The 25,938-nt window shown below is 62.7% G+C and overlaps 4 protein-coding genes across 4 annotated transcripts; all 4 read left to right on the top strand.

The window, feature by feature from the left end:
- Positions 1-128: 128 nt before the first annotated feature.
- On the top strand, positions 129-3,089 carry LPMP_020250 (hypothetical protein; the record flags this gene model as incomplete). The annotated part of the gene is made up of 1 exon (XM_010699868.1): positions 129-3,089. One exon carries the CDS (start codon positions 129-131, stop codon positions 3,087-3,089), a length of 2,961 nt encoding a protein of 986 aa, XP_010698170.1.
- A 3,486-nt stretch (positions 3,090-6,575) lies between these two features.
- Positions 6,576-7,562, top strand: LPMP_020240 (ribosomal RNA processing protein, putative; the record flags this gene model as incomplete). Its single annotated transcript, XM_010699867.1, has 1 exon — positions 6,576-7,562. The coding sequence occupies one exon, from the start codon at positions 6,576-6,578 to the stop codon at positions 7,560-7,562; it is 987 nt and encodes a 328-aa protein (XP_010698169.1).
- Positions 7,563-8,609: 1,047 nt separating this feature from the next.
- Positions 8,610-10,739, top strand: LPMP_020230 (hypothetical protein; the record flags this gene model as incomplete). The annotated part of the gene is made up of 1 exon (XM_010699866.1): positions 8,610-10,739. One exon carries the CDS (start codon positions 8,610-8,612, stop codon positions 10,737-10,739), a length of 2,130 nt encoding a protein of 709 aa, XP_010698168.1.
- A 5,700-nt stretch (positions 10,740-16,439) lies between these two features.
- ABCA1 (ABC transporter, putative) lies at positions 16,440-24,317 on the top strand (the record flags this gene model as incomplete). Its single annotated transcript, XM_010699865.1, has 1 exon — positions 16,440-24,317. The coding sequence occupies one exon, from the start codon at positions 16,440-16,442 to the stop codon at positions 24,315-24,317; it is 7,878 nt and encodes a 2,625-aa protein (XP_010698167.1).
- Between the last annotated feature and the right edge of the window lie 1,621 nt (positions 24,318-25,938).

Here is a 25,938-nt window from a genome sequence, read left to right as displayed (position 1 = left end):
GAGAAGGGAAGAGGAGGCCTGCCTGCGGAGCTCATTTCTGCACCCTGGGAAGCTCTGCGGGCGCCTCCCACACTGCCTGTAAGCGGTGGGCTTCTCCACCGTCGGAGACGCCAAACGCGCGTGGGTTGATGAGCCGTGGGCACTGTCTTTCTCCATCAGCTAGCGGTGCTTCGCATGAGGCGATGCCGCCGCCGCCGCCGGGTGTGCAGCAGGTCTCACCATCTTCATGTCTGTCACCACCGGCCTGGTCGCCACCACCACGACAGCCGACGACGCAGCGGCTGTGCGTGCTTGCCGCTGGTGTGCTCATCTTTCACGTCCTCACCTCCACCCTACAGGAGATGATCTTTCACCTCCCCAACTTCACGAATCTGCTGCTCCTCTCCTGTGGGGAGACGTTCTGCACAACGGTGCTCGTGGGGCTGCTTCTTGTGTGGGACTGGTGCCACCCGCTGCCTGGACGAGCCGACCCCGAGCACCGAGGCCCTCATGGCCGGTCCGCAGCGACGGCAGTGACGAAGATAACAGCGGAGGTGACACCGCAGGAGCCGCTCTCGAAGTCAGCTCCCACGGTGGGCGACAGCAGCAACACGCAAGGGCGGTGCAGTGGCAATGCCGTGTCTCGGTCGCCGGATCCCTTCTGCGACTCTGAGCACCAGCCGCCAAGACAACAGCGCCCATTCGCGCGCGGCGATGGCAGAGGCGCATTCCTAAGTGTGGTTGATGGCTTACCTGAAGCGGCAGCTGCGAGAGCGGATGCTGTAGACTGTGGCAATGGGTCTGCTCTGACTGCGGTTGCGGCACGCTGCCCCTCACCCACGAGGTGCGCTTCATGGTACTCGACAATCTGCCACGTGCTTCACCCTTCCACTGTCTCCCTTCGCTGGTACGTGTGCATTGCTATACTCTTTTCATGTAGCCTGCACCTCACGAACCGCACCTCGTTCCTCCTCAGCTACCCCCTGCAGGTGATCTTCAAGTCGAGCAAGCTACTCTGCATGGTCGTGGTGCACCGCTTCGGGGTGCACGATAGCCACGAGGCAGCTGCCTCAGTCTCCAAAGATGAGGCAGGCTCAGACAACGACGACCCACGCAGCTCTGGCCACCAGTGGAGCACCACCGCCGCGTCGGCTCAACACGACGGCGTATTCCATGCGGAGAGCGACTCTGGGCTGCTTGCAGGAGCCAAGGCGCCAGACGCCAGCGAGCGTCATCCGTGCGATGAGCCGCAACATCGTGGGCACCGCGATTCCTCCTCTTCTTCGCCACCTTTAGGTCTCTCTACTGTTGTCGCTGTCAACGTGCCCATCCCAGCGGGGCGGGCATTTGCATCTTCACACCCGCTCGACGATGACCAGCAGCGATCGCGGTGGGGCGCACTTCACAGCAGCGGCCCACGCAGGCGCTCGTGGCGGTGGTGGTGGTCGCGCCTTTGGAATCAGCACTGCAATGACGGCGTGTCGCGATGGTGCCCCGCGAGGGTATGGGCGCGTGTCTCTTCACTCGCGCAGTGCTGCGCCTCCCGGCCCACCACCTTGCCCATCGACGAGTGGGGCCATAGCCAGGCCGTCGTAGGCTTGCGCCAGCGTCTCTCTTATCACGGCGGCGTCTACGGTGGCTACTCTGCCGTCGAGGTGTGGTGTGCTGCAGCTGCCCGGCTTGTGTGGTGGCTGCAACGCCTCCTGCGAGACACGGAGATGATGGCGTGCATTGCCATCGTCGTTGGGCTCATTTCTTTCACTTATGCATCTCACCTGGACATGCACGTCGCTGCAGGCCACCAAAGCTCCAAAGAAGGCCTGGCCGCGTTGGCGAAGGCGGTATCGGCGGAGGCGGCAGCTGAGCAGCACATTCTCGCCGAGAGGCTGCGGGGGAGCGCGGGCGCCTCTCTCGCAGGCAGCTATTCCGTAGCTAGCGATGTAGCTGCGCCTGTCAACACCACTGGGCTGGCTCAGCCGGGCGCGCCACTGCCCCTGCCGCCCCCCTCTCTCCCCGCTTCTTCCCCTTCCCTGTTCCACGGCATCACCGCAGCCGTCTTCCGGCTCTCTGCGCCTTGGATGGTGACGCTGATCGGTGTTGTAGGCGTGCTGATGTCCAACACCCTCGACTGCATCATCTACGTGCTGGAAGAGGTGCACTGCTTTCACGCGACGGCGAGGTCGTCGAGAGGGTATAATCGGCGAGTACTACGCCAGCACGAGCGTGTAGCAGAGGGGAGGGCGCCTCTGCTAGCGGGCGTGCAACGTAAGGCAGTGCCGCTGCGGCATCACGCATCCCACCGACCACCTTTTTCGCCTTCCCCACCGTTGTCGTCGTCTCCCCCACGAACCGCGGTGACGGCGCCATCGGATCTGCACCCGGTGTCCTCAACGTCGATGACAGAGCTGCCGGAGCTGATACCGGCCTCGCCACAGGAGTTACTGTTCATGGTGAACGGTATCGCCACGCTGCTCTACATCGGTGGCGTCATCGCCTTGTGGCTGCATGACTGCCTCCTTCTATTTATATGCCGCTTTACAAGCTCCAATGCAGTGGCCACCGCGACCGGGCTCCACGGCGGCGTTGGCGACTTTGTAAGCGCTACTGTGGCTGGATTGCCGGCAGCACGCGAACGTCTGGTCGTCCCAACGAGACCCGCGGGTAGCGCTGCACTGCCAGGCGAGTTCTCCTCGCTGATGGATCGTGAAGAGCAGCAGCTACAGCGGCTCGCTTCCCTTTCCGGATGGCCACCATGGAAAACGCCGTCCGCGCCGCAGCGGCCCTCTGCGACGGAGTTCCCCCTCTCCCTATGCATAATCCTCATCGTGTTAGCATCCCTGACGAGCTTGATAGGGACGCTGTGTCTCTTGCGCATTATTGCTGAGTTCACTGGCGTGATGGCCGTCGTCGTGACGAGTGTGCGCAAGGCGCTGACGGTTCTGCTGAGCTTTCTCCTGTACCATCGCCGCTTCACCCTGCTGCACGGGGTCGGGCTGGTAGGGGTGGTGGGCGGTGCTGTCTGGTACGAGTTACAGCAGCGGCGCCGTCGTGGCGTGTGTAGGAGGGAGGAGGAGCGAAGTGGGCAAGTGTGCAGGCGAAGCGACGAGTAAAGGGGGTGCCGAGGATTACCAGGAGCTTCTTGACCTTTGGCGAGGGAGAGAGGGGTGGGTGGGTGGGTGGGGCAATGCAAGGCTCGTAGGCGGCCATGGCGATCGCAACGCCACAATACGTGACTAGGCTGATCTGCGCATACGTGTAGGCGTCTCTGCGCTCTCTCTTTTTGTTTGCCTCCCGTTGTGTTCGTGCGTCGGCGCGGCTTGTCTCTCCCCCCCTCCCCCTCTCTCTCGCTGTGGTGTGTGGCTCTCTGCGCGCGCACTTCTTCTCCCGCCGACGCCAACACCAGATGCGGCCACTGCCACAGTGGCGTGTGCTCGGCGTTCCTGCGCCTTTTTCTCGTATTCACCTTCCTTCTCATTCGCGAGCGAGCAAGAGGAGAGGGCAGGTGAATACGAAGTGGGATGGTGCGGCGTGTCGGTCGCTTGGCCTACTACCCCTCACACACTTTCGCAGTGCACCTGCGAAGGAGGGAGGAGGGGTGGGGGCGGGAGATGGGGGCCCTTGAGGTCAATGCGCGTAGCCCATCTTTCCCCGCCCCTCTCTGCTTCAGTTGATGCCCATCGCGATGCGTATAAAGTCCGCGTATGCGCTTGTGTGCGCGCAGCACACCCACCAATCGTGTGCGACGGCTCGCAGTTGCCCCCCTAACTTCTCACCTCTCACTGCCTCCTGCATGTGTTTCGCCCCCGCCCCTTCCCCCCTCACGAGGAGGACAGCGCAGGCCTGTGTGCTACCGCGGCTTCAGCTGTGTTGCGCGCTTCACCCACCCCCCGGCCTCTCCCATTTAGGGACAGAGAGGCTGGCGCCCAAAAACATCTCTCACGCTGTCGCTGTTGCCGCGTAGAGGGCCAACGCGGGGCAGCACGATCGTCAGAAGCGATGGGCTGGCCTGCCTGAAGAGAAAAGCGGGAAGAGATGGAGGAGGGGGACGGCTTCCACAGGGAAGGCGAGGCAGACGTCTCGCAGGCCTCATCACAGAGAGAGAGACACCCCTCCCCCTTCCCCCCCTCAGCCCACCACTGCAGGCAGCCTGTGCAGGTGTAAGTGCTTCAGCGCCAAGCGCACAGCGGCAACGCCACCATGGAACATCGCACAGTAGAGCGGTGCCCTGGATGTAGTTGCTGCGCGTAGTACCAGAAGCAGCGGATGCGGGGAAACGGCGTGTGTGTGTGTGTGTGTGTGCCTGTGCCGGTGCGTGCCTCTCCGCGTATTGATGAAACCCACCGCCTCAGTGGTGGGCGAGGGGCACAATGAAGCTGCTCAGGTGACGCGCGTAAGGGCGGGAGTGGAGATCGCGCCCTCTTCTGCCGCACCACCAGCGGTTCCCCTTGAGCTCTCTGTGGAGGCGCTTTCTGCAACTCAGTTAGGTGTGCCCATTCTTGTTGTTGCCACGGTGCGCAGCGCGGCGCGCCTGGACTCGGCTGCTCCACTCACGTCCTGTGAGCACTGTTGCCTCTCGCCCCTTTCCGTTGGCCTCAGCTTCAGCATGGCGCACATCTCAAACCCGCGTAACCGCTAGCCGGCCCCTCTCGCACTGCCTGACAGGCGTCCGGCAGTGCGAGAGGGGCGGCGAAAATGATGAGGAGTACGACCCGCACGCACTCAGGGGTGGCGGCCGTTGTCACCGTAACCTCCAGTCACACCGCCACACGACGCGAACCGTGCCCTCAGCGCGTCTTGTACGCCATGCTGCCTGCATCAGCGCTTCCTCAGTCACTCTCCTCCTCCTCCTCCTCCTCTGGCTGCTACGGGATGTTGTCGTGGGTGTTAGCTTTTGGGTCCTGGCGAGCGACGTTAGCGCCGACCAACTCGTGGGGTTTCAAGTTCCGTGGCTAGACTGCGACTGAGTCAGTGAGGACCTCATCGATGACGTCCCGCTTGCCGACACTGTGTCGCGGTCTGTGGCCCCAATGCTGGAGGGCCATCTCACTGTTATGGGGGCTGCCACCGATTTAGGCTGTACCCTCTCCGTACCATCGAAGGTGCGCATTGACGCTGCAGGTACACTGGCCGGGGCCGACGAAGAGGGGGTACTTTCTTCCTCTCTCTCTCTGTCTCCCGTCTGGGACCTGCGGCACCGCTCGTGCGTGGTGGGCAGGAGTTCATTGCCCACGGCTACGATGCCCTTACCAACGTAGTCACAATGTTGTACCCCAACTCAGCAATGCTGGTGGTGTGGTGCCGCCCCGCGTACGGTGTCTGCGTTGAGCGGCATCGTGCGTCGCAGCTCCGGCAGCGGCAGAGCCGCAGTGTTGCGGGGAGTGCCGTTTCACACGCACTCACCGACGTGCCGCCGCCGCTCCCGCCTGCTGCTTGGATTGGGGTTCCTGAAGACCCCTGGGCGAACTACACGGCGGGGGCGACAGTGGAGGCGGTGCCGTGCACCCCCCAACTACTTCGTCTTGGCGGGGCAAACCGGCGTCCCGTCTCGCGTGCTCCGAGCGCCCCCCCTCCCCCCAGCTAAATCGGCTCTTTCTACACCGACAGGCGCTTCCGTGGATGATGATCACCCCCCCCGACGCCGACGTACGAGGATGAGCTGGCGGCGGCGCCTGGTGGATAAGGGCGGGTATTTTGGCTGGTGGCGCGCGGAGCTCATGAGAAGGGCTGCGGTGACGCTCTCCTTGAAATGTGGTACAAGCCGCAGCCGATCTGCTCCATCTGCGCGGCAGTACCGGGAAAGAAGGTGGCCCAGGCACAGGCACAGGCGTCAGAGGCCCCCCCTCCCTCCCCCCGCCTTCCCCATCAGTGACCCCACAGACGCGGCGTGAGGGCTGGCGAGACGGGAGTCGGCCCACTGACGACTGACTGCCACCACCCACTACATCGTCTTCCCCGTATCGCTGGCTTTGCTTTGGCCTGCGTGCGGCGCGTTGTGGCGACCGCCATGTGACGACCAGCAACGAACACTGAAGGGGCGGAAGCACACGCACACCACAGAGAAGGGACGAGGGCGCCGTAGCACGGTGCCAGCGGGACGCCAACAGCGACCTCTTTCCCTTCAGCCGCCGTTTGCACTGATTCACCTACAGCCGACCCGCGCCTGTACGGCATGGGGCTCGACTGAGCGATGACGATGAAGCGGTGGTGGTGGTGGTGGGGATCGTGTCGAGGTATTACTAGGCGCGTTCTGTGTCGGCGCTTCCGCTTTATATATGAATGCCAGTCCTCCAGGAGGACAGGGGAAGGACCTCCTCTTATCCTCGATCTCTTCCAACACTCTGCCCGCTCTCTACTTCCATACGCCTCGCGCAACTGAATCTAGCTCTGCCGCACAAACGAGGCGAAACGCCTACCCACTCGCTTGCTCCCTCTGCACTTTACCTCAGCAGCGCGACGAACTCTTTTACAAGTGAAGTGCGAAGAGCACTCAACACACTCACGTGAGAAAGGCGATCGTAGCGGCTCGATAGAGGCCGCCTACCATACTGCAGCCTGAGGCCTCCGTGCTCTGCACCTCCTCTTCACCCTCGCCGGTCATGACCACCGTGTACGCGCGCCGTGATGGGCGCACTGCGCTCGAGCTTCGCGGGAAGGAGATGAAGCTTTCGGACATGACAACGTTCGATGGCAGCAGCTGGTACGCGCAGGGACAGACTGCGGTGATGGTGTCGCTTCACGGGCCCACCGTAGCCAAGAACGACGAGTATGACACGTGCGCTGTGAACGTGCGTGTACAGCACGCTCGCGCGCTTGCCCCGGCCGCTGGTGGCGCGGAGAAGGCACTGTATGAGGAGCGGAAGCTCGGATTGCTCACCCGCACCGACGCGCTGGCGTTGGAATCGTTGCTGGAATCCGTCCTCGGCGCTGTCTTTCTGCGCGAGCGCTTTCCGCGGTGCGTGCTCGTGGTGGACGTGGTGGTCGTCCAGGACGATGGCAGCCTGCCTGCTGTTGCCCTGAACGCCCTCATGTGTGCGCTGCTGGACGCCGGCCTGCCGTGTCGCACTACGGCGGCGGCGGTGTGCGTTGCGGTTGTGACGCGCGGCGGTGGGACGGAGGTGGCAGACTCGAGCAGCAGCCCTGCCGAAGGTCGCCTCTTCTCCTTGGGTGGGCCCTCCTCAGCAGCTGGTGGCGTCTGCGAGTACTTGCTGGATCCAACCAGCGCCGAGGAATCGCTCGGGGTGGGCTACGCCGCTGCGAGTCCGTGTGTAGCCGAAAAGGCGGCCGTCACCGACGCCGGGGCCATCACGGCATCCTCGCTGGCGGCCACGCCACTGGCCCACCGCAGCGCTGCGCCGCAGGTGAAGGATCGCTATCGATGCGTGAGCACCGGCGTCTTTGTCTTCTCGAACCCGGCGTGCGGCGGAGGCGTACTGGCCCAGCTGGTCCGCTGTGTCGGGAGTGGCAGCGTGGGAATCCACGGGCCGGGGGTACCCGTGCAGGCGTATGCGGAGATGATGACGCTAGCAGAGCGGGCCTCCGCGGTGCTCTTCGAGTTCTTCCGGCAGTGCAACGTGGCGGAATGACGACGGAGAGCAAGTGGGGTGGGGGGTGGGGTGGAGATGATAGCTGTGATGGCACACTCGTGCGAGGGCTAGGGGGTGGGTTGGGTGGGGAGAAGGACATCGAAAAGCCCCCCCCCCCGTACGTGCGTGTGTGCCGCTTGAGATGACGGGCGTGCTTAAGCACAAGCAGGAAAGTGATGAAGAGGGGGCTGGTGGGAGCGGCAGCTGCAGTCTCTTCTTCTTCTCGGGAGCCCTTGAGAATTAATTAATCCAGGGCCGTCATCATCAGCATCGGCATCGTAATCATCCGCAGGTGCGTAGGTGCGGGGACGCAGCACAAAAGTGAAATGGAGGCTTCCCTCCACGACGCATGCCGATGCGCTTCGCGTGTCGGCGGCAGCCGGGTGGGAGGCGAATGGGAGAGCGTCGTCTTGCTTGAATGTGCGGGGGTCTGTGGGGTGTGTGTGGTAGGTGCACTCGGCGGCTTCGAGGAGACGGCAGGTGTGTGACGGCGGTGATGAGCCGAAAAAAGCGAACGGGGAGAGGAAAAACAAATAACAACCGCCCACACCGGACCTAACGACGGAGGCGCACCGTCCTCCACCCGCACCCCCCCTTCCCCGTCGCTCCCTCCGCCTGTGTGTGGGTTGACGTACTTGATGAAGTAGAGAGGGAGAGGAAGGGAGAGGAGGGGGGCGTACGTGCGCAACGGGCACAGAGCAATCTCCGCACGCTTCCTGCGCGTCCCCCTCCTCTGCAGCCCTTTCACCTCCCTCCTCATTTTCGTTTCGCTTTCTCTTCAAATCTGTGCGAGACGGTAAACCTCAAACACCATCACGCCCGCGGCACATTTTTACGTCGGCCCTCTTCTCCCCCCCTCCCTCCCCTTACGTGCCTCGCGGAGCTCCGCTTAAAGCAAGAACACAACCGCAGCAGCAGGAAGCACCCAGGGTCCGCCTCTCAGCCACACTTCACTCTCGCTTTCCGTCTCTCTCTCTCTCTCGACTGTATAAGAGCTCCACATCTACTCGCTGCCCCCCTCTCCACCAGCACTCCTCGTTCACGCAGATGCCCTTCTCTTCCGCGCCGTCATCCGCGCCTCAATTGGCGCCGCCACCACCACCACCGCAGCCGCCGCAGCAGCAGCAGCCCCTACAAAGCGTGCTGGCCATCGGTCGCCAGCAGGGGTGGGGCGCCGCCGCCGCCTCCGCTCGAGGTGCCGCGATGCCGACCGGCGTGCCATCTTGCCGGATGGGGACTCGGTCGTCGGTGACGCTCATGTGCCCCGAAGCAGATGAGGCGGAGTGGCCCATCTCTGCACCGCAATTCAGCAATGGCTGCTTCAATAAGCGCTGCGACGGCGCGGTCGGCGAATCGTTCGCCGCCTGTGCCGCCATGGCCGTACCGAAGGGGGCTTCAGAGATGGACCACAACTCCTACGACGCCATGCAGCAGCAGCAGCAGCGGCTGTTGTGCGGCCATAAGAACGAGTCTGCCCCCTCTGGCAACGCCGACGCCGCACTCGCCGCACCGCAAAACACCAACGGCGTGTGCGAGGCCATCGTCACGGCCGCACGGTGCGGTGGTATTGTGGCACCCAGCGCATCGGCGCCTGCGCCCGGCGACGCCACAGCACCGTTCATCGCCACCACTGCTGCCTCGGCAAACGCCGTGGTGAAAGCACATGGGCGCGGCAGCTGGTCATGTCCGTTCGGGTCCTCGGCCTCTGACGAAGCTCTCCAGCAGCAGTGTCACGATACGCGGCAGGCCAGTGTGTCGAAGAGCGTGACGAGCCCCACCGATGTCTCTGGTGTGGTAATGGCAGTCTCCTCCTCAGCCAACGCGATGGCGCTTGTTCCCATGAACGAGGTCGCCTCACCGACTGGTGCTGAGATGCAGTGCCTCCTGGCCGATGCCCATCGTGCCTACACGGCTGCTGAGGCGCAGCTGCTGAAGGACGGCCTCGCCTTGCGTGAGGACTGGATGGGGACGCGCGACCTCTTTTTCGCAGCCGGCGGCCTCTTCGCTGCCGTCGGCGAGCCCGCCATCGCAGCCCGCTGCCTGCTGCACGCCACCTTCATCAACCGTGCCTTTCACAGCGACGACGAGGCGCTGGCGACGTTGGCAATGTCAGTGGAGCAGCTGAAGCAGTCGCATCCGCGTATCGCTGTGGACGCGCTGCTGCGGCTCGCGCCGTGCTATGTGCGGGAGGACCTGCGCTACCAGGCCGCTCGCTGCTACCGCGATGCTGCTGATATTCTGGAGAACGTCCTGGACGAGAAAGAGGCAGCCGTTGTGCAGTACCGCGCCGCGTTGGACATGTACGCTGAGACTCAAGTGGCCGCCTCTGAGATGGCGCGGCATTGGGAGCGCCAGAAGCGGCGGCTCGACGGCACCCCACGGCAGCACCCCCACTCCCTTGACATCTGCACGACCAACGGGGATGTGGCCAACGCAGCGGCGCCGGAGGGAGTCGAGGCCACGCTGCTGGGGTCGAAGCAGCAGCAGCTCGTGTTGCCCAAGTCCACGGCGCTGGAGCCCTCCAGCGATGTCGTTTCTCTTACATCATCCGTGGATGGGAGGGGGTGCAACTCTGTTGGCTTCCGAGCACATGGCCCCCCGCAGTATCGAGTTAGCACGACGGTGCAGCGCAGTCTTACCGATGCCTGCCGCTGGCGCCTGGTGATTCTCCTCACGCGCCTTGGCCGGTACGAGGAGGTGCGTGAGGCGGCGCTCGCCTGCGCAGCAAGTGTGCCGCTTACGTTGCCCAAAACAAAGTATCTGCTCTACGCTACACTGTGCGTTCTGGCGCGAGGGGCGGCGACTGTGGAGGGGGATGTCTCGGCAAACAGCGCCTCTGATCCGGCGGTCGCTACAGAGGCACGGCAATCTACAGAGACGGCGACGACGGAAACCTTCGCAGCCTCTTCCGTCAATGCGGTGTACTTCGACAGTCTCTACGACGCCGAAAAGTTATTCCTTGCGCTGCAGGACGAGGACCGCACCTTCCAGCGCGGGAAGGAGAACGCGCTCGTGCGCGCGATACTGACGGCAAATCGGGCTTGCTCTCTGGCGGCTTTCGACGACGCCGTGCGCACCTACAAAGCGTACGCGACGACGGGGTCGTGCGTTGTGTTTGAGTTGTTGGTGAAGCAGTGCCGCCGCAGCCTGTTCGAGCACATGGAGCGGTTTGCTTGAGCGCGCCCGCAAGTGGCATTGTGGAGATGTGTGGCCGCTTATGGTATTGCAAGTTCTCTTACCCCACTCCCCCTCACCCCCCTCATTTTGCGCCTTTCCCTTTGTCTGGCTCCTTCGTTCCTTCACTTCTGTTTCGCCTTCGGAGTTTTCTGCTCTGTTGACTACCTCAGCATTCACCCCTCTCCCTATTCTCCCCCCTCTCCATCTCCTCCCCTCCTTTCCCTCCTCTCCATCTCTTCCCTCAACATCCCTCTTACTCAGAGACTGGCACATGTACATATAGCCAACGCGTTGAGTGTGTCGTTGCTGCTTTTCATTTTAATTTCTCTGTTTGGTTGGTTGGTTGGTTTTACTTCGGCTGATGTACAAGAGTGGCGTAGGCATTCGGGTGGCATGCTGAGGGCCCCCACCTCACCAATTTTCGTTTCCGCGCGAGTAGGATACCGACACCCCGTAGGATGACCGTGAGCGTGTCATGCGTGCGTCGCTGGCGCACCCTCCTCCCTCCTCCCCGACTCGCTCGCGCGCGCGCTCTCTTTCGCTCTCACACACACGCACCCACACTCCTTGTTTCGTATTAGTGGCGGTGTGGTTGTCTGGCGGGCTATGAAGCTGAGGAAAATGAAAATGTCTCTCTCTCTCTCTCTCTGCGTGATCTGAGCGTCATTGACGGCTGTTAGATGGGGAACGCGCAGTAACCAGAGAAGAAGCGCCACTTCGCAGGGGTGTTGCCTATGCTGAGGAAGAGGATTGCTCTGCTGAGGGTATTACGCTCTCCGCTCTCTCTCTCTCTCCCTTTCTCCGAGAGCCACAGGGCTCTCTGTTTGTTTCCTCGCTGTTCTTCTCCCTACGCTTTCTACAATGAACACCCACTCTCCACCCATCATACCACTATAACTTGCCCACTAGCCCCATGTTGACTCCGCTTGCCTCCTTGCCACGTGCCACCGGCTCAGCACACGTTCGATGAGCGGCGGGCTGAGAAGCAGCACCGTGCTTCACACTGCAGCACGCCAAATGTGGCGAGGACTTCCACACGGTGACCATCACACGCACGACTCTGAGATGAGCGCTGTGCCCCACAGTATCACGCTGCCATGTAGATGAGCGGATCAGCTCTTCATGGTGATCAGACAGGGAGAGGGGAGAGAACCGGGCGAGTTCAGCAGCCGCTCGTCGGAGTTCGAGCGGAGTGTGCCGATGGGCAATCAAGGGTAGGTGACAGAGGAGGCACTGCCGGCAGCTTCGTGCGAGATGCATTTCCACTCCGCACGCATGCAGCGGGCGACCAATCACTGGGACCAGCGTTGACCACGCACAGCTGGACTCCCCAGCGCACTGGCCATGAGGAGGTTAACCAGCGCCAGCTGTTTTCCCTATAGCAGCGAGGCCTTTGCGTTCTAATACGTGGACGGTGTCGAAGGGGAGGGGGGAGGGGGACGGCAGGCCAGACTGAGCCTGCACTGGATGGGCAGGGGGGCAGCGAGTTAGCAAAATATTGTCATGGAAGTGCGAGCACGGCGCGCCGCTGCATCTCCACGTTGAGCGATGACGGAGCAATCGACTGGCCAATACGAACCGCATGACTAGATTTTGCAAGCCCGAGCAAGACCGCCTCAAGTATGAGGTGAGCGAACTACGCTCTTTACACGACCGCCTGCGGAGGTAGGGAGGAGGAGGGCAAGACTGACGACGCGGAGAGAAGGGTACTTCAGTCAAGGAGGCTTGTTTGGCCCCCGAGCTGGTAGCTACGAAGACTGATTTGCCGGTGTGGAGAGCGCTGTGCAACCACCTGTGTAGCAACTATGAGGAACGGTGTGCATGGAACGGGGGCGCTCTCCACCGACTCGTGCCGATCCGGAAAGAGGAGCTTCACGCAGTAGAGCTGGAGAGCCACGATCTGACAGCCAAATCACGTGCGAGCGTCACAAGCGGCCACCAGAGACCAGTAAGATGCGCTCGCAGCAACGAAGCGAGGGATGCAAAGCCTCAAACACCAATGCAGGAGGAATGGTGTCAGCGCTGCAGGAGAGGGTACGAGCGCTAGCTCTCCAGCTCGAGGTGCTTCGGCTGCTGGGGTAAGCGGAGAGGAGCAGCCCTCTTCCCGTACCGGCGGTTCGGTGATGGGACCGCCGCGAGTCGGTAATGGTGGCTTGGACAAAGGGGATGGACTGCGGCAGGGCTGAGAACCATCAGTCCACTGCGGACCTTCCAGCGCTGATTTGAGGCTTGACAGCGGCGACACAGCGTCCACAAGCGGTGCCCCGTGGTGACTTCAACGGAATTCGCCAGACCTGAGCTTGAACCCCCGCACACGTTGCTGAAACCCCTCGCCTTCTTCTCTCCCCCCAAAACGCTGTATTATACCGACAGCCCAGTATCCCAAGTTGCGGGTGTTCCTCCCGAGAAGGAGCGCGCGACAGGCGCGGTGCCTCCCTTCCAGAGCTCCACCGCCGGCGGTTTCTTCTTTAGGCGGCGCACGACACCGCCATCGGGACGTGCGTCGTCGGACGCCTCCTGCCACCAGAGAAGACGACGGCCCCAGCCAAATGCCCGGAGGAGCAGGTGGTGCAGGCCGGCAAAACTCCGCAGAGACCTCACCGACGACGGTTTCTTTGAAGAGGGCAGCTTCAATCGGAGGCTTCGCAGAGCTGGAGTTTTCTCCAGCCTCGGCGCCGTATGTCGAGCGCGGTGGCTTTGAAAGTGGTAGCGATGCTTTGAAACCCACCGATGAGGTGCAGAGGCTGCCAAAGTAGCTGCGAGGCACGTGACGGATGTCGAGCTTGTTGGCGCGGTGTGCGCAGACGAGAGGAGGGGTTGGTGGGTGGGTGGAATGTGCGGCGCTTCTGTGCTCTGGCGCGGGAGAGGCATTCCCGCACACGCCTATCTGCGCGGCACGGCGTGAGCCCGCCAACGCCTGGACTGGCCCGAGGTGCGTAGCTGAAGCTGTTTGGTGACGGCAGTGCATGGCCGATCACCTGAAACGCATCGTGGCGCCAGCCACGCCACGAAAGGCCCCCACCGACCGCAGCGCTTGGCAAAGGCGTCACAGCAGCCGAAGAAGTAAGCGCGGCGATGCACACCGAAGATCTGACAGAGCCGTGGCCAACGGCGGCAACAGTGCGACGACGCGCGCCACAGGCCCCAAACTGATAGCGCCGCCACCCCTCCTCCTCCCCTTAACTGTCATGACAGTTCGGCGCGTGCGTGATGTGCAGCGCAACACCAAGACCGCCCCCCCCCCCGCTCCACAGCATCAGCGTCTGTCAGTGCTAGCGCGGCTTCGCCCCACTGGATCGAAGTTGTGATCATTCCAACCACCCCGCAAACGCGGACTGCGGGGGCTCCGACACTCCTCCCGCGCAAAGCCGGAGGGCGCGGGCACAGCGACGGAGAAGTAAACACAAGGGTCGCTCCCAATGCCGATGCGACCCACTCGACGGGACCAGCAAGGATGCGAACACGAGCCCCTCTCACCAAGTGAGCAAGGTAACCCTCCCCCCAATCACACACATCTGGCGAAGCACGCCGGCCACGCAGGCATCTGTGGAGGGGGGGGGGTGTCTACGGCGCTGTTGAGTGGGACTGCTGCGATGGCGCAGTCGATGGCCCAGCCGTCATAACCCGCTTCTTACTGGATCCACACGGGGCGGGGTCCTTCCCGAACCACCTTGCCAACAACATGCTGCAACGAGCAGGCGCTTGTCTTGGCCTTTCAGAGGGTGAGCGTAGCCCCCTGCGGTGTGTGAACAGGGTCACGAGCGCGCTTCAGCGCCATCTCGGTGGCTGTGGGTAAACCATCGCCCCAGCTGCTGAACGAGTCAAGGAGGACCTTCTAGGGCGCTGATACACGACCACCCCATCAGCGCAGGGATTCTGGAGGCTGTGGCCTCGCACCTCGCAGCGGGCTGGCTTGTACCATTGGTGCTGGCGAGGGAGAAGGGAGGTGAACCGCGCCGGCGTTCCATCACATGGGCGGAGGCCGAGAACGGCTTGGACGAGTGCGAGGCGATCGTGCGGCTCACCACATGCAGCGCAACGCTTGGCTGCCGTGTTTGCGGTCGTGGCAGCCCTGAGATGGACCTCCAAAGGCATCACACTTTTCAGCCACCCTTACCGCCGGAATGACGGCGCCCTTTTCCGTGCAGAACCGCGGGGCGGGCACCATCGTCTGACTGACCCGATTGCCAATGGGCTGCCGCATGTGCTCGGAAACTCAGCGTACAGCCACGCGTGCTCTCACCGGCAACCCGGCAGTGACTTCGCCGGAACACCGTGCCCCAGGGGACGCGGGAGGTGACGGTTTGGAGCGACAGCGCCCGTCGATCCGGCCCGGGGGGGGGGGAGAGGGGACGGGCGTGTGCGGACGCCTGGTTTGCGCAAACGTAACGGGACACCCATGAGGCTCGGTACCACTCTGGGCGAGCAGCTGGCCACCCGGACGCAGTACACCTTCATGAGCGTCAGCTTCAACCACGACCAGCAGACCATGCAAGTGTGCCGGGAGCTTCTGCGGCGCCTCTCGCGGTCCACCCCCACCCCGATGGGATACGATGGCAGTGGCAGACATGGGGCGCACTGTGGGTCGAACCTTCTCCCGGCGTCGGCTGGGATGTGCAGTGCAGCGCATGGGCGCCATTGGTCGGCCAAGTAGGTACGCCGCTGCTTGTCGCAGCTCCACCGTGGCCTTCTGCCGGACACAAGTCCGGCCCGTCTGTGGACACCGACGACGCGTGGGCTGGTCGGCTGGGCGGAGGGGGGGCTTTTGGGGAGCCGTGCAGTTGTATCCTCGCGGTATGTGTTGCAAGGAGCGGCCCTTGTAACCAGCGCGTCGCTGCTCGGATGGGGTGTCATGCTTCGCCGCACAGGGGCGCTCGCTGCGCCCGGGGGCCGGGCACCCCACCGGCCCCTTCCCAGTGCATCGACCGAGAGGCGCGCTGTACTGCGCACCGTCGGGCACGTGGCCATCCGCGTCGACCAAAGGACTATGGTGGCCACGATCCAGGAACGCAGCCCCGAGTCAGATGCCTTCCAGGGTGAGGTGGCTTCGGTGCTGCGTCTTCTACGGTACCTCTGCCTTCAGGCTACGGTGGTGTACGTGCGCTCAGCAGACAGCCCCGCAGGCGCAGCGTCTCGTGGGCAGACACTGACACACGCGGACGTGGGGAGTGGGTAACACTTGTGATGGGGCACGATGAGGACGGGGCCTCTGATTACCACTTCGTGGATCGAAGTATGAAACCCAAAGTCAGAAACAAATCGTCAGGCGCCCAGAGATGCTTCCCGGAGATCGATGTGCGTGTACAGGTGCACCCGGGTGGCCGGGGTGTGAGAGACCTCCCTCCTCCAGCAGTCTCTTCTCTCCCCTTCCTCAGCAGGAGGAGTGAAGGGGGGATATGTCTGCGCATGCGTGTCTGCCCTCTCTCCACTTTCCCCTCCCCCTCCCCTTCCGCTTCCGCAGAGACACCGCAGACTGAGGAGGTTTTTTCCCCGCGTTGTGTGTGCGTCGTCCTCAAGGCTGAAAAAGGAGAAGTGAGGGTAAAAGGCCGCGACTCTCATCCCCCCTTTCCCCCCCTCTCTCTCTCTCTGCTTTCCCCTCTTCACTGCTGCACGTATGCAGGGCTGCCCCCCCTCTCTCCCCTCCCTCCCCTCCTCCCTCCAGCTTTTCTCTTTTCTGCTCTCGTTGTTCTCTGCTCTTGAATGCTATACACCTCCCCTCTCCCCCCTCCCTTCTTCCCCCTCTCCCTTCTTCCCCCCCCCTCCCCCTACTCGCCCGTCATGCGTCCTTCGCGCGACGCCGGCCAGAGCGGCGGGGAGGCTTCAACGCGTTCTTCGATGGAGGGCGCCCCGGAGCCGCCCCGCCAACGCCCGTCCATCGCATCTCCCGCCGTGCCTCAGCGCACCCCACAGGCCACTTCTGTTTCACCGCCGGCGGTGCGGTGTACCGAGCCAGGCGCTGGCTACTACGGCGCCTGGCTCGCGCGTGGTGTCATAGCGATGGCACCACGCGCGAATAGGCCGCCTGCTACTGCTGGCACCACCGCCACCGCGAGCGTCAGCAGTGCTCGCCAGCCGCCGTCAGGATATCCTTCCACCTTTGGTCACCACGCCCAGAACCCGGGCCGTCAACGCCCAGCGCCGCCGCTGAGTCAGCAGCAGGCGCTCAGCCACAGGTGCGAGGCGTCACCGCAGAGTAAGTGCGAGCTGCAGTACCGCCGGATAGAGATTGGCCCCCTCGACACGGCGAGGAGGCCTTGCTCGCCTGTATCGACGGCCTCGCCAGCTTTTGCTGGCGCTTCCTCTGTGAGTAGGGACCGCTGCCCTTTCCCACAGTCGACGAGAGGCACCGATCGAGTATTGTCCGAGGAGGGGCCCCGCGGTTTCCCATTCGTGACCCAGCCGATGCCAGTCGACCCACATCAGCAGCAGACAGGTCGTGGTGAGAGCGAGGGAGTGGCGGCTGGGGTGGCAACCGCTACGACCACTCACGGTGCCTTGCCTAGAAGCTTGGCTGGGGACCAGTCCTTCTCGCTACCGTCGTCAGCCGTGGCCGTTCTTCTCTCAGATGAGGAACTACCCTCTGCAGCGTGCACGGAGAAGCGTCCGCAACAACAGCGGCCACAGATACCGCTTACTGTGGGAGTGTGCAGCCTCGGTGCGGGTTCACCCAGCTCCCCCCACCGTATGCTTGGTACACCTCTTCCCCCTCGCAACGGACACTCGGCGCGGCTGGAGAATAGAGGCTACGGCCCCGGCAGTTACACGACGCGCGGCAACAGTAGGGCGAGCGGCAGTCTTACCGTGGGGGCTGCCTACGCAGACGTAGAGGGAGGTGGGAGTGACAGCGATACCACCACGAGCCGCCGCCGCCGCAGCAGTGGCGCTACAGAGAGCGGCACAGACGACCGCACCAGCGCGTACTACGGCGGCACGCTGGGCTGTCGGGATGCCGAGGCCGCGTCTCCGATCCCGGAGATCAATAGAGGAGCCACTGTGGACGACGGCGCAGCAGGCCTTAGAAGCCTGGTGGCGGGGGACGCCAGACAGCGTTATCAGGGCTCTCCGACGTGGCTCGACCAGTTCGGGGCGATTATTTGGCGAGATACGCTCGAACGCCGCCGCCGCTGGTTCAGCGTGGTACTGGAGATTGTGATCCCGCTCGTGTGCGCTGCGTGTGTGGTGGTGCTGTGGGCCGCCTTTGGCGCCACCTCCTCGCCGAACTCTAGCTCGCCCAGTAATATCGGTGACAGCGGGTACGGCTTCAGCTCTGGCAGGTACCTCTCAGTACTGTGCTACAACGAGACGTGGTTCGGGAAGCCGAACTACATTGACGGCCTGGTCTCCTGCAGCAACCTAGATACTAGCACGCCTAGTTCAGTGACGTGCGACACGGTCGGCGAGGAGGAGCTGCCAGTGAAAGGGCTGTGCTACGCACAGAGAGGCAGCGCACTTGGGGCCTTTGTCAGCGGTATGCGCAACGGCCTAGCACAGGTGATGCCGTTAGACGACATCATCGCTTACCAGTGGCTGGCGAAGAAGTTGCCCTTGGTGGATTCAGCGGCGATGAGCCTGCTGGTCGGTGCGGGGCTCGCCTCCAACACGCAGCAGAGTGCTATCCTGTCGTCTGGCAAGCTTTACTTTGCCCCATGCCGCAATGTGCCACGAGACATACTCGCGTACCTCTTCAGGGACTCCAAGCTTCTCCAGTATGTGTACAACGATACCTTCGACACCGTTGAGGCGGCGCACCGTGTGATCAAGAGCGGCGAGCGTGGCCCCACGTGGGCCCTCGTGAACGTCCGCCAGCTGGACGAGAACGGCTTCGACGTGTCTATTGAACTGGACGCGACAGCGCTGCCGCCGCTGGCTGTGTTAATCGACAAGGCGTACCCTGGCGGCGCGAGCGATGACCGATCCGACGTGTACTACACGAGCGGCTACACGTCTTTGATGGACGTGTTGGTGAAGTACTACCTCACATCCCCGTATGCGGCCGGTGCGACACGAGCTGAAGTGGACGGCATCCAGGCCCTGGAGGGGAGCCAGGTGAAGCAGCAACAGGCAGCAGCCGCAGATGCGGCCGACGGGGTGCTGGCCAGGCGCGAACTGCACGACGCTGTGCCGGCGGCGCCGGAATCCGTGGGTGACGGTGTCCAGTCCTTTGCCAGTGTCGCCGAGCCGCGGAGTTCCCCGTTGACGTTGGTGTCGCAGTGTGCCTCTAGCATCCAGGAAACAAGCGCGACCCTTCGCGCGAAGGCGAACCTCACCATCTACCTGGGCGGTATGCCGTGGGTGCCCTTCAAGACGAGTCAGTTGCTGGCTTATGCGAACACCGTCGTGGGCTTCGTGATTGTGCTGGCGTTTCTCTACCCAGTCTCGCAGTTGACGCGGCGGCTCGTGCTGGAGAAGGAGCGGCGCGTGCGGGAGGCGACGCTGATCATGGGCCTCCCGCTGGAGCACCTCTGGTGCAGCTGGTTCCTACACAGCGCCGCCCTCATGTTCACCATCTCCTTCCTCATGACGCTGCTCCTGTGCACGACGTTGCTGGTGAAGAGCGACGCCTTCTGTGTGTTTCTTGTCGTCTTCCTGTTCTCCCTCACGTGCGTGCCACTGTCCGGGCTGTTGGCTGCCTTCTTCGACGCGTCACGGGTGGCCGCCCTCGTGACCCCGCTCATCTACTTCGCCATGTCGCTGTTACCCTTTGCCATGCGCTCGGCCGGGCCAGCCACCTACCTCGGCTTCAGCATCCTCTCGCCCGCCTGCTTCGCCCTCATCCTGCAGGACACGCTCGCTCGAGAGAACGGCGATGGCTTAGCTGCGTCGATCTTCCTTGGCGGCGCCGACAACCCCAACACCGCCACGCTCTTCGGCTTCCTCATTCTGGACTTCGCTGTGTACTTGATGATGATGTTTTACCTCGATGCCGTGCTGCCCAAGGCGGTGGGTGTGTCAAAGCACCCGCTCTACTTCATTCTAGACCCGATTCAGCGCTGCCGTCGCAAGCGTTGGGAAGCGGCGTGGCAGGCGGCACAGCGACAGCGCCAAGCCGCGTCTGCTGCCGGCAGCAGCGAGCAGCAGGCCGTGCCACCGCCACCGACGCCGATGAGGAGAAGTTATGAGAGTGCCGAGGAGGCATATGGCGGCAGCTGCGGCTGGCGTTGCCATGGGCACGGCGCTACAGACAATGACCGCGACAAGGACGTGCATGGCGGCGGCGAGGATGCCTGTGATCCGGATGGTGTGTACGAGATGGAGGCCTTCGCACCGGAGCAGCTGTCGGTGCGCATTGTCGGCCTCCACAAATACTTTCAGCGCGGCGGCCGCCGCTTCGTCGCGGTGCGGAACTTTTGCTGGCAACTGCCGAACGTTGGCGTCTCTGTGCTGCTGGGGCACAACGGTGCTGGCAAGTCGACGGTGATGAACATGATGACAGGCATGCTCTACCCGGATGGCGGGGATTGCTACATCGGCGACCACTCCGTCCGCTTTGATCTGGCGCGCGCCCGCCATGAGATCGGGCTCTGTCCGCAGCATAACATTCTCTGGCCGGAGCTGACGTGTCGGGAGCACCTCGAGTTCTTTGCGCGGCTGAAGGGGCTGCGCGGGGCGGCCCTGGAGAAGGCCGTGGTGGACACCCTTACGGAGGTGGATCTCTTGACGAGGCAGAACGACCTGTCAAGCGTTCTCTCGGGTGGGATGAGGCGGAAGTTGTCTGTCGCCATCGCATTTGTTGGCGGCAGCAGCCTAGTCTTTCTCGACGAGCCGACGGCCGGCATGGACGTGGTGGCACGACGGCATACGTGGGAGCTCCTGCTGCGCATGTCGCGAAGCCGGTGCGTACTGCTGATCACGCACTTTATGGACGAGGCGGACTTGCTCGGTGATCGGGTCGCCATCATGAGCCGTGGTCAGCTCAAGTGCTCCGGCAGTTCGCTCTTCTTGAAGTCGCGGCTCGGTCTCGGGTACAATATCTTCATCTCCGTCCACGCGCTGGTACGTGTCCGTGAGCTCGATGCCTTCCTGCAGGAGTACGTGCCGCAGGCAGAGCGCCTGTCAACCAGCGGGGGCGAGGTTAATTACCGCCTGCCTGCGCAGCAGGTGGATCTTTTCCCTGGGTTGCTGAGCGCGCTCGACACCGTTGGGCCGCTGATCGGCATTTGTGGATACGCCATCTCCCCCACAACGCTGGAGGAGATTTTCCTAACGATCGCCCGCGACGCCGCTGAGGAGGACAAAGGGAGGCGCGCAAGGGTAAAGATGGAGGCGTGTCGAGTGAGCGGCAGCGCAGTTGCTCTGGCGGCCAATCAAGGCTGGCTGTCGGGTCTCTGGGATTGCTTGTGCTGCTGCTGGTGCTGCGGCGGCAGTGGCGGCAGGGGCGCGAGCGGTCGCTTTGCCCCTGACGAGTCTGACAAGGGTGATGATGGCATGGACAGCGATAACAGGGAGTGGTCCGTCTTGGACAATGTCAACTCCCCCTACTCACGCGACAGCGTCAGCGGGGTCACGGAGGAGTTGACGCAATGCTCGGCGCTGGACAGAGCTGTCGTCCCGATGCAGTGCCAGTCAGGGTGCTCAGCCACGACATCGGAAGAAAATCAGCGTTACCCGAGCCCAACGGCGACGGGCTATGTGGGGAGCAACAACGGCGAGGATGCTGGCACCTCGGGGAACTGCACCCCTGCCGGGTCTGCGTCTCGGTTCTCGAGGCCGGCGAAGCCTCTCGTTTCCAAAGCTAGCAGCCCTGTGTCGCAGGGAGACGTGCACTGCAGCGGTGAGGCCGCCCAGGCGACACCAACGTATGCGAGGGCGGTGAATGCGGAGGATGGGAGGTATTCTGTGCTGCGTGTCCCGGCTGCCGCTGTCACCTCCCCCGTCGCAGCGACGGAGTCGGGGACAGCGCCGTCGACGATGACAGCCGTAAAGCGCGACGCCTCTGCCGACGTTATCTGGAGCTGCGAGATCGCCTTCTCTATAGCGACCATCAGTCTCCTGCAGGCGGAGGCGATGATGCGCAAGCGGTTTCACATAATGAGGCGAGATCGGCGGATGCTCTGCTTCCAAGTCATCTGCCCCGTGGTGTGCGTCCTGCTGGCGATGCTGCTGAGCCTGACACGCGCGTACACCGTCGATGAGCTGACGATGAACACGAGCAACTACCCATACGACACGCTGTGGGACACGACGGGCTGTGCGAACTACTTCGACAGCAGCTCCAACGCTACAGCGACGTCGATCGCGCCGAACCAGCGCATCCGCGACGTGAAGGCTGTGAATCTGTCAGACTTTTACTACTTCCTCCAAGACGACTGGTACGTGCACGGTCAAATCGGGAAGTACAGCGGTATCGCGTGCGGCGACCCTGTGACGGCGATGCTGCCTTCCATTAGCCGCAACCCTGTTGTGTTGCTGACCAACTACTCCACCTACCATGAGTTTCCCATCTCTATGGTGAACTTCTACAACCTGCTCTTCAAGGGGGTTCGTGGTCCATCGGTGTTCATCACGGCGCACGTTGCCACGCTGCCGTCGAAGTCCGCGCCAGTCTCTGAGGACAGTATCAGACTGCTGCTCACGGGGATCATCATTATGGTGCCCTTCACCTTTCTTCCCTCCAACTACGTTGCCTGGGTGGTGAAGGAGCGGGAGTGCAGGTCACGCCATCTGCAGGACATCTGCGGCCTGCGCTACCTCATCTACTGGCTCAGCAACTTTCTCTTCGACCTCACGGCGTACACCGTCACGATGCTGCTGATCATTCTCATCTTTGCCGCCTTCCAGCGCAGTGAATTCGTCGGTGGCGACGCCGCCGGCGCGACTTTTACCCTTTTTTCAGCCTACGGATTCTGCAGCATCGCTACAGCGTACCTCGTGCAGTTCTGCTTCACGACGCACTCGAGCGCGCAGAGCGTCGTGATGGCGATCGGCTTCGTCTCGGGCTTTCTCCTCGTCATCATCGTATTTGTGCTTCAACTCTTCTCCTCTACGAGGGAGGCGTCACACAAGATACGCAGGGTGTTTCGCATCTTCCCCACCTACGCCGTTGGCGAAGGCATCGTGAACCTCGCCACCCTCCCGCAGTTCCACTTATCGGACCCGAGCTTGACAGCCTTCTCCATGGAGGTGATTGGGTGGCCATGTGTGTACATGGCGGTGGAGGGGCCACTGTTTCTCATTCTCGTGCTGCTGATTGACCACCCCCGCTGGCGACTGAAGTGGCTGCTGCGACACTACGACCCAAACGGCGACGCCGCCACCCTCGCACGCGCTCACCAGCCCGGGCGACAAGACGACGTGGGTGGGAGGGAAAACGACAGTGTTGAAGAGGATAGCGACGTCGAGGACGAGCGGGTTGAGGTGCGCCGGCGCATGGCGGCATACCGCGCCGACCTGATGCAGCAGGAGAGGATGTGCAGGATGGGCGATTGTTTCGAGCCTGCATTCTGTGAGAGGGCCTCGGTGAACGCGGCGGAGGGCCCCTACGGTGGCTTCCAAAGCTTCAGCGCTAAGCCACCGCTCATCGACGCTGTCGCTGTCGTCGGCTTGCACAAGCGATATGAGGACGGCCGGGTGGCTGTGCAGGACCTCACCTTTGGCGTCGTGCCGGGCGAAGTCTTTTGCCTCCTGGGCACAAATGGCGCTGGCAAGACGACCGCCATGTCCGTCCTGTGCCAAGCGGCTTATCCGACCGCTGGGCACGTCTACGTGTGTGGGCACAGCATTGTGGAGGAGAGACGCGACGCGCTCCAGTGCATCGGCTACTGTCCCCAGCTCGATGCAACGCTAGACCTGCTCACAGTGGAGGAGCACCTGAAGGTATTTGCCGGCATTCGAGGCATCATGCGAGAGCAGCAGCAGCAGGTGGTGCAGGCGCTGCTGAATCTGACCGGGCTGCATGAGTACCGCCACACAACGTCGGCGACCTTGTCAGGCGGCAACCACCGGAAGCTGAGCGTCGCACTATCGCTTATTGGTGGGCCACCTGTTGTCGTCTTCGACGAGCCCTCGGCTGGCATGGATCCCGTGGCGCGGCGCGAGATGTGGACGTCGATCGAGGCGATCAAGCACCGCTGCTCCGTTATCTTGTGCACCCACCACCTCGAGGAGGTCGAGGCCCTCGCCGACTGTGTGGCCATCATGGTGGATGGGCGACTGCGTTGCATCGGCAACAAAGTGCACCTCAAGCAGAAGTACGGGAGCGGCTTTGAACTGACCGTTCGGATTCAGCCGCCGTCGGTGGCCGAGGCAGAGACGCGCGGCAGAGCTGCCGAGGAGGCGGCGCTGGAGGCCATCAAAGCGCGGGTCATTCCCTTCATCACTTCCTCGTTTCCCTCCTCGAAGCTCAGCGAGGTACGGGGCAAGCGACTCATCTTTACGTTGCCCAAGGACACGAGCCTGGCAAATGTCTTCCAGCGGTTACAGGCACACCGCACCGAGCTCTGCATCTCGGACTACACCGTGTCGCAGACAAGTATAGAGCAGGTCTTCTTGCACATCAGCGACGCGGTGGCCGAGGAAGAGAGCGCTTGTGCAGCCTTGTCCGAGCGATGTCGCGACGCCGAGAGCGACTTGCGACTCTGAAGCAGGAGCCGCTGCGCCCGCAAGCGAAAGAAGGCCTGCAAGGCGGACGAGCCGGAGGCCAAAGCGAGGAAGGGCGGGGAAAAGGGTTAGGCAGCAGCAACGACCAGCGCAGCCGTGAGGAGGGGGGCTTCGATCTCTGCCCGGCTGTACGAAACGTACGCCGTACACTCTCTCCTGCTGCCATTTGTGTCTACTTTTATTTTGTTTTCTCATCCGCCAGCGGTGTGGGTGTCCCACCTCGGCCTTTTACTTTGCCGTGACATCTTCGTATTATTCGCTTCTAACCCCCCCCCTCATACCACAGCGTCATCGTCTGTGCGTGTTCCTGTGGCGCATTATACACCCCACCACATACACCATTTATTCACTACCTTTTCTATCCTCCCAGTAACTGCATCTACGGGTGCTTCTCCCCCCCCTCTCTCTCTCTCTCTCCCTCTCCCTCCCTCAGAGTGAACACTGACATGTGCACGCGGCACGGCAGGCCTCTGATGCCGTCTGCTGCTTGTCGCGCCTGTGCGTGCGTGCGTGTGTGTGTGTGTGTGTGTGTGTGTGTTTTGCGTACCTCCGTTAGTCGATGAACACCTATCGCTCTCTTTCTTTCGTGTTTCTTTCCGCCCTGCTGACATCCCGAGCAGGATGCAGGCTGGCTGGTTGTGATCGAGAACTCGCAACGTGCAGGCAGCGGCTCCTCATCGATAGACGAGAAGTTCTGCCACTCTCCGCTGTGGTCCGAAGGCGCAGCGGAGAGTGACATCAGGTGAGGAGCAGCCGCGGTGCTTTATGGCAATGGCGCACTCACCTGCTCAGCGACCGACGGCTCGTCCTGCTCGGCGCAGGGTTTGGTGCCAGTGCCGCGCAGAGGCACCGGTGAAGTGTGGCTGGGTGCGTCGACTTGCCGGCGTGCTCGTGAGTAGGGCGGACGCGTGAAAGGTGGCCAGCGTGGCGAAGGGCTCTGCTGGCCACTCCTGCGGCCTTTGCTCTGCTGAGAACGATTGAGATGTGTGTGTGTGTGTGTGCGTGTGTGCATTTGCGCCCTGTCGACGCCGATGCGGACTCGTTTGGTGTCTCGTGTGCCGACAGTGCGCGCTGGTGCGTGAAGGGCTTTTTGTCTCCTGCCCGTGCACCACCACCTCCACCTCCTCCTTTCGGGGGTGATGTTCTCAAGAGCTTTGCGGCAATGCTCAGTGCATGTCGTTCTCAGGCGTGGAGAGGCGGCCGTGCGACGCACTGCTGGCTCGCTCCATCTCGCGCTGTTTTTCGGAGTTCTTTCTTCGCTCGGAGTGTGCTGAAGTGAAACGAATTGAGGGTGGGGGGAGAGAGTCCGCCAAGGCAGCAGGGATCCTATTCTCTGCCGCAGCGCTGGCGCTCGTGCCACCAGCATGCCACTCCTGAAGTGGAGTTGAGGGGTGGGGGTTGGGATGGGGAATTATGTTATGGAGGGAAGAGAAGAGCGCGTTGACCAGCGCTGCTCTGTCTCGCTCTCTCTCTCTGTCTCCGTAAAGGCGGATCTCATCCTCTTGTTCCCTCTGCCTCCACCCTCTTCCTCCCACCTGACGCGTTAGCTGCTGCTAGTCGCGTACAGCAAGGCTTCGGTAACAACCTCTGTGCGCGGAGAGGC

This window comes from Leishmania panamensis, assembly GCF_000755165.1.
Source record: "Leishmania panamensis strain MHOM/PA/94/PSC-1 chromosome 2 sequence".
Lineage (NCBI taxonomy): Eukaryota > Euglenozoa > Kinetoplastea > Trypanosomatida > Trypanosomatidae > Leishmania > Leishmania panamensis.
The sequence above is the reverse complement of the archived record's forward strand: the minus strand, read 5'-3'. Positions and strand labels throughout refer to the sequence as shown.